Source organism: Entelurus aequoreus, linkage group LG03 (genome assembly GCF_033978785.1).
Source record: "Entelurus aequoreus isolate RoL-2023_Sb linkage group LG03, RoL_Eaeq_v1.1, whole genome shotgun sequence".
NCBI lineage: Eukaryota > Metazoa > Chordata > Actinopteri > Syngnathiformes > Syngnathidae > Entelurus > Entelurus aequoreus.
The window spans coordinates 88,163,700-88,175,875 of record NC_084733.1 but is presented as its reverse complement, the minus strand read 5'-3'; the positions used below and the strand labels follow the sequence as shown (position 1 = coordinate 88,175,875).

The window sequence follows — 12,176 nt, the reverse complement described above, 5'->3', positions numbered from 1 at the left end:
GATCGGAAGGAAGATTAAAAAAAACCTGCGTCCACATCTGACTGCCTGCTGCTAAAGTCCTCATCGGCTGCAAAAGTTGTCCATCAGGTTTGAAATGCAAAGTTGTGCACAAACTAGGGGTTGTACAGTACTAGTATAATATCGCGGTACTAATGAATGAAACACGGTACTATACTCACAGCGTAGGAGGATACAATAGCTCACCGCTAACAAAAGATAGCGCTCCTGAATGTTAACAAACGCCACGGGTGGCTCTACACCTGACATCCACTGTAATGATACCAAGTGCAATAGCGTGTCTAGTCGATACTATGACATATATGTTGAGTAAAGAGGACAACCGAGACAGAATAGTACTTGGTCAAGTTTTAGGAGACCAGCCCTTACAACGCGACAACAGCATCAGCAAGAAGAGGTCTAAATCCAAACAAAAAGAGCGAAAAAAAGCCATTCTCGCCCAGAAAGGAGCACAGCTGCTTCTTCAAAACAGATAAGGAACTGGCCAAAACAGCTCTGTGAGCCGACAAACAGGAGCCCTTAAGACAAAACAAAGAGTTTATTACATACGAACATATATGTATATATACATACATACATACATACATACATTATATATATATATATATATATATATATATATATATATATATATATATATATATATATATATATATATATATATATATATATATATATATATATATATACATACATACATATATATCAGGGCTGCAACAACTAATTGATTAAATCGATTATAAAAATAGTTGCCGATTAATTTAGTCATCGATTTGCTGGATCTATGCTATGCGCATAATAATAATAATAAACCTTTATTTATAAACTGCCACATGTACAAACAGCTGAGAAACAATAATTAAAATAAGTATGGTGCCAGTATGCTGGTTTTTTTCCAATAAAATACTGGAAAGGATAGAAATGTAGTTTGTCTCTTTTATCCGATTATTAATCGATTAGTCGAAGTAATAATCGACAGATTAATCGATTATCAAATTAATCGTTAGTTTCAGAAACGATTCTCATTTTAAAAAAATCGATTTATTTATTTATTTATTTAAAAACATTGTTTTTATTTATTTTATTTTATTTAAATGAATCAATCCAACAATATATACATATATGTATATGTATATATATATATATATATATATATATATATTTATATATATATATATACACGTGTATATATGTATATACACGTATATATATATATATATATACACGTGCATATATATATATGTATATATATATATATACACGTGTATATATATATACACGTGTATATATATATACGTATATATATATATATATATATATATATATAATACGTGTATATATATACGTATATATATATATATATATATTTATACGTATATATATACATATATATATTTATACGTATATATATACATATATATATTTATACGTATATATTTATACATATATATATATATATGTATAAATATATGCGTATAAATATATATATATATATATATATATATATATATATATATACGTATAAATATATATATATACACGTATTATATATATATATATATGTATATATACGTATATATATATATATATATATACATATATATATATATATATATAATACGTGTATATATATATATTTATACGTATATATATATATATATATATTTATACGCATATATTTATACATATATATATGTATAAATATATACGTATAAATATATATATGTATATATATACGTATAAATATGTATATACGTATATATATATATATATATATATACGTATATATATATATATATATATATATATATATATACGTATATATATATATATATATATATACGTATATATATATATATATATACATATATATATGTATATATATATACATACGTATGTATATATATATATATATATGTATATATATATATATACACGTATATATATATATACACGTGCATATATATATATATGTATATATATATATATATATACACGTGTATATATATATACGTATATATATATATATATATATATATAATACGTGTATATATATACGTATATATATATATATATATATTTATACGTATATATATATATATATATATATATTTATACGTATATATATACATATATATATATTTATATATATATACGTATAAATATATATATATACACGTATTATATATATATATGTGTATATATACGTATATATATATATATATATATATATATATATATATATATATATATATACATATATATATATATATAATACGTGTATATATATATTTATACGTATATATATATATATATTTATACGCATATATTTATACATATATATATGTATAAATATATACGTATAAATATATATATGTATATATATACGTATAAATATGTATATACGTATATATATATATATATATATATATATATATATATATATATATATATATATATATATATATATATATATATATATATATATATATATATATATACGTATATATATATATATACGTATATATATATATACATATATATATATATATACATACGTATGTATATATATATATACATATATATATACATACGTATGTATATATATATACATACGTATGTATATATATATATACATATACATATATATATATATACACGTATACATATATATATATATACACGTATATATATATATATATATATATACGTATATATATATATATATATATATATATATATATATATATATATATATATATATATATATATATATATATATATATATATATATATATATATATATAGCCCGGAAAATACGGTACTTAGACCAAAACAAAAAAACTCTCAAAAATATGTTTGTACTCAATTTTTATGATGCAAAAACTACTTTGTTTCACTTATGTTTGATCTCAGATTATACATAAAAAAGAAAATACCTCTTCCATACACAAAATGTAGAAGTTTTTCCTTTGGCGTGAGCCCAAATCCTTCATAAAGTTTTGTAGAACAAAATAAAACTCAATAAAACTAATTAATTGTACAGGTTTTGGACGGCGTGTGTACGCGTATGTGATGTGCTTTCATGTCCGACAACAAACACAGCCGTACCGTTACCTATAGGCACGGAATAGTCCCACTTTGAACAGGAGGACTTCCGCCGGGCTCACCTTCATAAGTTCCGCTCTCTAGCAAGGCGCCGCTCTGCTCCAACTCCATAAAACGCTCCACGGTCACAAAGTTGTAGTCCACCCCCGGCACCTCCCCCTCTTTGGGCTGCCTGGTGGTACCTGGGGAGGAGGGGGGAGAGAGGATGGAGGAGGTCAGTGGAGCCTCTCCAGAACAAAAGGCAGGAAGGCCACGACAAGCAAAAAGGGAGGGGAAACCACACAAGTGGCCGAGTCAGCCAAATCCATTCACACACACACACAGTGAGTGACAGCGAGAGACGCCGCCGCCATCATTCACTTCCTGTCTCGGTAATGACTCCATCAATGGAATTTTTTTTTTTTTTTTTAAAAAGCACGTACTGTAGAAGCCACGCAATTAGGAGCCTGCTCCGGAGCTCTCCGTCAGCGGGGCTCTGTGATGGGCCCTAATGAGGTGCTCGTGTTTGCGCCTCGGCCAAGTCATCTCAGTGAAGTCCGCATGAAACGGGCGACCGGCCGGGGACGCGGGGCTTGGAGCGCTCGCCAGAAACCCGAGCCCGTGCTGTTAAAGGAAAGTGCCAGAAGGTCTGAAATGAACGCCTTTCCCCTCAGGCTCATTTTACACTCATATTTGACTCAAGATGGCTTAATTTGTGTCTCCATACACCGTGTGGAGCTGCTCCCATAAGTTAACACACATCACCTCCGTTACTACATTATTAAGTATCTTGGGTAGTGTTATCATGTAGCATTATCACTGGAGGACAGGGCTAAACATGTTGGCACGGTAAATGGTAAATAAAAACAGAATACTTTTCAACTTATATTCAATTGAATGGACTGCAAAGACAAGATATTTAACGTTCCAACTGAAAAATGTAGTTATTTTTTTGGCAAATATTAGCTCATTTGGATTTTGATGCCCTGAGATCGGTAGGTTGTGAGTTCAAACCCCAAAGACTGTAAAAAAAAAAAAAGGGAGCCATTACCTCCCTGCTTGGCACTCAGCATCAAGGGTTGGAATTGGGGGGTTAAATCACCAAAAATGATTCCCGGGCGCGGCCACCGCTGCTGCTCACTGCTCCCCTCACCTCCCAGGGGGTGATGAAAGGTGACGGGTCGAAGGCAGAGAATAATTTCGCCACACCTAGTGTGTGTGTGTGACAATCATTGGCACTTTAACTTTAACCGCCATCACTACATTTTTTAGTGTCTTAGGTAGCGTTATCAAGTAGCATTATCACTGGAGGACAGGGCGAAACATGTCACGTTGTGTAAATGGCGAATAAAAAGAGAATACAATGATTTGCAAATCCCTTTCAACTTATATTCAATTGAATAGACTGCAAAGACAAGATATTTAACGTTCCAACTGAAAAACGTAGTTATTTTTTTGGCAAATATTAGCTCATTTGGATTTTGATGCCCTGAGATCGGTAGGTTGTGAGTTCAAACCCCAAAGACTGTAAAAAAAAATGGGAGCCATTACCTCACTGCTTGGCACTCAGCATCAAAAGTTGGAATTGGGGGGTTAAATCACCAAAAATGATTCCCGGGCGCGGCCACCGCTGCTGCCCACTGCTCCCCTCACCTCCCAGGGGGTGATGAAGGGTGACGGGTCAAAGGCAGAGAATAATTTCGCCACACCTAGTGTGTGTGTGACAATCATTGGCACTTTAACTTTAACCTCCATCACTACATTTTTTAGTGTCTTAGGTAGCGTTATCAAGTAGCATTATCACTGGAGGACAGGGCGAAACGTGTTACACGTCGAGAGCAAAGCTGGAGCAGCCGTACGAACAGCTAAGATAGCTGCTAAACCTGCAAGAGACACCAGGAGAAATACAAAACCCCAAAAGCAGTGAAGTTGTCACGTTGTGTAAATGGTAAATAAAAAGAGAATACAACAAATCCTTTTCAACTTATATTCAATTGAATGGACTGCAAACACAAGATATTTAACGTTGGAACTGGTACATTTTGTAATTTTTTTGCAAATATTAGCTCATTTGGATGTTGATGCCTGCGACATGTTTCAAAAAAGCTGGCACAAGTGGCAAAAAAGACTGAGAAAGTTGGGGGAATGCTCGTCAAACACTTATTTGGAACATCCCACAGGTGAACGGGCTAATTTGGGAACAGGTGGGTGCCATGATTGGGTATAAAAAGCAGCTTCCATGAAATGCTCAGTCGTTCACAAACAAGGACGGGGCGAGGGTCACCACTTTGTCAACAAATGCCTGAGCAAATTGTTTAAGGACGACATTTCTCAACCAGCTATTGCAAGGAATTTAGGGATTTCACCATCTACGCTCCGTAATATCATCAAAAGGTTCAGAAATCTGGAGAAATCACTGCACGTAAGCCATGATATTACGGACCTTGGATCCCTCAGGCATCAAAAAGTGACATCAGTGTGTAAAGGATATCACCACATGGGCTCAGGAACACTTCAGAAAACCACTGTCAGTAACTACAGTCGGTCGCTACATCTGTAAGTGCAAGTTAAAACTCTACTATGCAAAGCCACAGCCATTTATCAACAACACCCAGAAACTCCGCCGGCTTCGCTGGGCCCCGAGCTCATCTAAGATGGACTGATGCAAAGTGTAAAAGTGTTCTGACGAGTCCACATTTCTAATTGTTTTTGGAAACTGTGGATGTCAAAGAGGAAAAGAACCATCCGGATTGTTCTAGGCGCAAAGTGTAAAAGCCAGCATGTGTAATGGTATGGGGGTGTATTAGTGCCCAAGACATGGGTAACTCACACATCTGTGAAGGCACTATTAATGCTGAAAGGTACATACAGGTTCTGGAGCAACATATGTTGCCATCCAAGCAACGTTATCATCAGGGCCGGCCCGTGGCATAGGCCGTATAGGCAAATGCTAAGGGCGCCGTCCATCAGGGGGCGCCACGCCAGTGCCACAAATGTAGGAGGAAAAAAAAAAAAAGTTGGTACTATTATTTCTAAATACATAAAATAATCCCACGTTAATTAAAATGCAAAGTAAAGCCTATTTAATAGAAATATTATTTGTTACAACATTACGCCCCCCCTCCCCCGGCACGGTGCGCCCCCTCCCTTCCCGTATCATGACTCTTTTTGGACGTCACCAAATAAAAACATCAACACAAGATGTCAAAACGGCCAAAACTGTCAGGTGCCCAGGGGAGAAAAGAAGAGGAGAAACGAGAAAAAGACAGAGGTAGCAGGTAGGTAACGTTAGCCTATATGAAATTATTTGTCTGTTACAGAACGTGATAGTAACCTGTCTTTTCAGCATAAAGCTAATGTTACATGATTCGGCAATTGCTAATCAATAAATAGCTAGTTCTGTTTTAACGTCGGGTTAATATTGTGGAGGGGGCTAAATTGTTATGGAAAATAATAATGTAACGTTAGGTAATTACAGTACTCCCTGGTGTACAGTCATTTGTAAGTCATTCTAGTTAATGCAATATTAAAAAGCACAAATAGAGAACTCTGTAGGATCCCCTTTTTTTGCAATATAGTTGTTAAAGTCATACTGGTTTGATATCTTGTTTTGGGCAGTGCCTTATTTATATTGTATTTTTAATTTATTTTATGCAACTTGTTGACACGTTTTATTTTGTGTTTATGTATGTAAAAAATATTGTATTTCATATATTCATTTTTTATTTTTTGTATTCATTTATTTATCCATATTTTTTTTTATCTTGTTAACTATTCTCATTGTTAATTTGCTTTCTTTAAGTAAAAAAAAAGGTCAAAGACAAAGCTATTCGGTTTCTTGTGAGTATATACACTTCACTGCCGAAGTGTGTGGGGGGGCGCCACCTAAAATCTTGCCTAGGGCGCCAGATTGGTTAGGGCCGGGCCTGGTTATCATGGACGCCCCTGCTTATTTCAGCAAGACGATGCCAAGCCACGTGTTACAACAGCGCAATATGAAGGCTAAAATATGAGAAGGGAGACTGTTGAACAACTTAAGCTGTACATCAAGCAAGAATGGGAAAGAATTCCACTTCAAAAATGTGTCTCCTCAGTTCCCGAACCTTTACTGAGTGTTGTTAAAAGGAAAGGCCATGTAACACAGTGGTAAAAATGCACCCGGTGACAACTTTTTTTTGCAATGTGTTGCTGCCATTAAAACACGCGAAGTCCCAGAGAAGGGTCAATTGACATTTTTACCTAGAAAACACACAAGAGGGTCATTTGACCCCTAGTCCCCCCTGTGGACACTCCTTTTGTTATGAAAATGTGGCTGTTAGTGGCACACGGCAGGGGGCCACTTGAGCCTGTGTGGGGGAGGGGACCTTACAGCTCAAGCTTTAGTTCTGAGGTAGGTTGTGTGTGTTTTTGCAAGGATCAACAGAATGAAGGGATCAACACTCTGACATTTATTGTTAAAAAAAATACAAAACAAAACATATTTACAAAGAATGAAAAAGCAACTGTTTTCCCAGTTTTGGTGTGGAGGGTTGTTGCAGAAGCAATTGTTATTTTTGTGTGCCAAAAATAGTTTAAAAAAAAAAATTTACAAAGAAAAAAGCATATTTACAAAGAATGAAAAACCATGTCCATGTAAACGTGACTGACATACATTTGAGCAGTCACTCACAATCCTGGCACTGCCATTGCTCCTTTCGGCATTTCCCACATGTATAATTTTTCTGTCTACCTAGACAAACTGCCCCTAACAGCCTCATTACCATAACAAAATGAGTGATTAGTGTATTCGGGAAAAGCGTCGGGCCAAATGACCCCTCTCTGGGTCTTCTAGGTAGACAGAAAAATGCTGGGACTTCTAGTGTTAAATTCTAAGTGTGTGATCATTTGCAAATAATCATTGGAGATTTGTATGTCATATTTCTAAAAGGACATAATTACGTACAAATGAATTCTCAGTGGAGTGTTTTAAGTCTCGTCTTAAGACCCACTTTTATTCTTTGGCTTTTAACACTACGTGAGTTGTGTGGTCTTCTGTCCTCTGTTGTCCTGTGTGTGTTTTTTTTAAAAATAAATTTTGATGTCTATTTTACTGTTTTAATTGGTTTTACCCTTTAAAATCGTTTTTAATCATATTTATTTTTTATATTGTCTCTGTATTGGTTTTCTATTAATTTATTCTTTGTTTTTATTCAGTCATTGGTGGAGCATAATATTGTTTTGAATATTTTTTTTTTAATATTGTTTTTAACATGGCTGTGCAGCACTTTGGAAACATTCTTGTTGTGTAAATGTGCTATATAAATAAAGTGGATTGGATCGGATTGGATTATCAACAGGCCCGTCAAAATGTCCTAGTTCTCATAATATTCAGATTTATTCCTCATACTTTATTTCCATACTTCACGGCCGTACACCACCGTTCAAAAGTTTGGGGTCACCCAAACAATTTTGTGGAATAGCCTTCATTTCTAAGAACAAGAATAGACTGTCGAGTTTCAGATGAAAGTTCTCTTTTTCTGGCCATTTTCGAGCGTTTAATTGACCCCCGCAAATGTGATGCTCCAGAAACTCAATCTGCTCAAAGGAAGGTCCGTTTTGTAGCTTCTGTAACGAGCTAAACTGTTTTCAGATGTGTGAACATGACTGCACAAGGGTTTTCTAATCATCAATTAACCTTCTGAGCCAATGAGCAAACACATTGTACCATTAGAACACTGGAGTGATAGTTGCTGGAAATGGGCCTCTATACACCTATGTAGATATTGCACCAAAAACCGGACATTTGCAGCTAGAATAGTCATTTACCACATTAGCAATGTATAGAGTGTATTTCTTTCAAGTTAAGACTAGTTTAAAGTTATCTTCATTGAAAAGTACAGTGCTTTTCCTTCAAAAATAAGGACATTTCAATGTGACCCGGTAGTGTACGTTGGACCCCCCTGACTTAAAGCCGCCCATAGTCGTGGGGTGTGAGGTTCACCGGAGCAAATAACGAGCGGCTGGTTATTGATTTTTTACTCCTGGCATTGTGCCAAAAGGATGTTAGCGAAGGAAAGGAGGCAGTAATGTAAAAAAGTTTTGTGTCACTCTGGGGGGCCAAAATTGCGGCGCTCTCTCACCCTCCCTCTTAGAAGCCCGGGGCGGGTCATCAGTATTCCAACCTCCTCTGGTGTGGGCAGCAGAATAATTTGATTGTGATCCTCCAAGATCAATGACTCCGTGTTTGCCCGAGAAGCACACAAGATACATTTTCATTTTCTGTCCTAACGTTTAATGGTTACAGGGGGGGTCTTCACCCGGGCCGTTTGTCATGTGGATTAAATATGGTGGGAATAGCTGGTATTAAAGGCCTACTGAAATTACATTTTTTTTTATTTAAACGGGGATAGCAGGGGCCGTACTTATCAAGCTTCTCAGAATTACTCCTAAGAAGTCTGCTAAGAGTTGACTTAAGAGTAAATAAATTCTTCGCTGAAAGCTGCACTTAAAAGTTAGTTATCAAGCATCTTACTCACACTTTCAGCGAAGTGTAGGACTGAATCTTAAGTGTCACACTCAGAGCTGAATTACGACATTACTATGTGCCGTAAACGGAATTTTAGGTGACGTCATTTCTGTGTCCATAGAAATGACCAATCACGGAAGGGAATCCGTTGTCTAAGAATAAAGAAATATCTTGGAAATATTTAAGTGGACAATGGGAGTGTATATTTTGACAATAAACAACAAAATAATACAAAACAAACTAGTCCCCGCCGGCACTCACGCTACCGCTCCCTCTCTTCTCTCGCCCACACACTCACTGACGTCACTCACCTCACGGCCACACACATACGCTACTCTCATAACATTTTCTTTCCAATTCATTAATTAGGCAACTAATTTGAAACTGGTGTGGGTGGCTCTATATATACTAGCCCACTGCAGCCACATGCAGAAATCAACATGGAATCGAAAAGTATTAAATCTGTGACAAAAATAATACCTGCTCTGTCTAAACGATACCGTTTGATCAGCTGCTCGTCATCAAACAAATCCAGAACATCGTTCCGCTCCCTGAATGTTCGCCCACGTCTCTCTCGCCTCAGTGCCATCCCCTGCTGGCAACTCCTAACCACTTAAGACACCTCTGAAGGTCTCTTAAATATCGTGGAGAGTAGGAGTGATTCTTAGACTTAAGAACGTTGATAAAAAGCTTTTATTCTTAAGTTTGAGAGTAGGACTAAATTTCGCAAATTCTCAGGACTTAAGTGTAAAATGGCACTCTAAGAAGCTTGATAAGTACGGCCCCAGATCTATTCTATGCGTCATACTTGATCATTTCGCGATATTGCCATATTTTTGCTGAAAGGATTTAGCATAAAACAACGACGATAAAGATCGCAACTTTTGGTATCTGATAAAAAAAAAAGGCTTGCCCCTACCGGAAGTAGCGTGACGTAGTCAATTGAACATATACGCAAAGTTCCCTATTGTTTACAATGATGGCCGCATGAAGTGAGAGAGATTCGGACCGAGAAAGCGACGATTTCCCCATTAATTTGAGCGAGGATGAAAGATTTGTGGATGAGGAAAATGCAAGTGAAGGACTAGTGGGGAGTGGAAGCGATTCAGATAGGGAAGATGCTGTGAGAGGCGGGGGTGACCTGGGGCCGTACTTATCAAGCTTCTTAGAGTGCCATTTTACACTTAAGTCCTGAGAATTTGCGAAATTTAGTCCTACTCTCAAACTTAAGAATAAAAGCTTTTTATCAACGTTCTTAAGTCTAAGAATCACTCCTACTCTCCACGATATTTAAGAGACCTTCAGAGGTGTCTTAAGTGAACGCGAACGTTCAGGGAAAGGAACAATGTTGGGGTTTTTTTTGATGACGAGCAGCTGATCAAACGGTATCGTTTAGACAGAGCGGATATTATTTTTGTCACAGATTTAATACTTTTCGATTCCTTGTTGACTTCTGCATGTGTCTGCAGTGGGCTAGTATATATAGAGCCACCCACACCAGTTTCAAATGAGTTGCCTAATTAATGAATTGGAAAGAAAACGTTATGACAGTAGCGTATGTGTGTGGCCGTGAGGTGAGTGACGTCAGTGAGTGTGTGGGCGAGAGAAGAGAGGGAGCGGTAGCGTGAGTGCCGGCGGGGACTAGTTTGTTTTGTATTATTTTGTAGTTTATTGTCAAAATATACACTCCCATTGTCCACTTAAATATTTCCAAGATATTTCTTTATTCTCAGACAACGGATTCCCTTCCGTGATTGGTCATTTCTATGGACACAGAAATGACGTCACCTAAAATTCCGTTGACGGCACATAGTAATGTCGTAATTCAGCTCTGAGTGTGACACTTAAGATTCAGTCCTACACTTCGCTGAAAGTGTGAGTAAGACGCTTGATAACTAACTTTTAAGTGCAGCTTTCAGCGAAGAATTTATTTACTCTTAAGTCAACTCTTAGCAGACTTCTTAGGAGTCATTCTAAGAAGCTTGATAAGTACGGCCCCTGATATTTAGCTGGGAATGACTACAACAGTAAATAAACACAAGACATATATATACTCTATTAGCCACAACACAACCAGGCTTATATTTAATATGCCACAAATTAATCCCGCATAACAAACACCTAGGTGTTTGTTATGCTAGCTCCTAGCTACTAGCTTGAGCGGGTTATATGGACGGGATCCCGTCTATATAACCCGCCAATACAATTCATACACCTGCACAACACACACACTCACTCAGCCCAAAGGACCGTTCACCTAACCCAGGGGTCGGCAACCCAAAATGTTGAAAGAGCCATATTGGAGCAAAAATACAAAAACAAATTTGTCTGGAGCCGCAACAAATTAAAAGCCATATTACATACAAATAGTGTGTCATGACATATACATTGAATTGAGATGACTTAAAGGAAACTAAATGAGCTCAAATATAGCTACAAATGAGGCATAATGATGCAATATGTACATATAGCTAGCCTAAATAGCATGTTAGCATCGATTAGCTTGCAGTCATGCAGTGACCAAATATGTCTGATTAGCACTCCACACAAGTCCATAACATCAACA

At 36.1% G+C, this 12,176-nt stretch overlaps 1 protein-coding gene across 2 annotated transcripts in view; it reads right to left on the bottom strand.

Moving 5' to 3' along the window:
• Positions 1-12,176, bottom strand: part of LOC133647036 (membrane-associated guanylate kinase, WW and PDZ domain-containing protein 2-like) — a 227,141-nt gene that overhangs the window by 124,551 nt on the left and 90,414 nt on the right. For both annotated transcript variants that reach the window (XM_062043086.1, XM_062043087.1), the window contains exon 3: positions 3,189-3,308. In XM_062043086.1, coding sequence (XP_061899070.1) covers positions 3,189-3,308 — 120 coding nt within the window. The remainder of the gene's footprint in view (positions 1-3,188; positions 3,309-12,176) is intronic.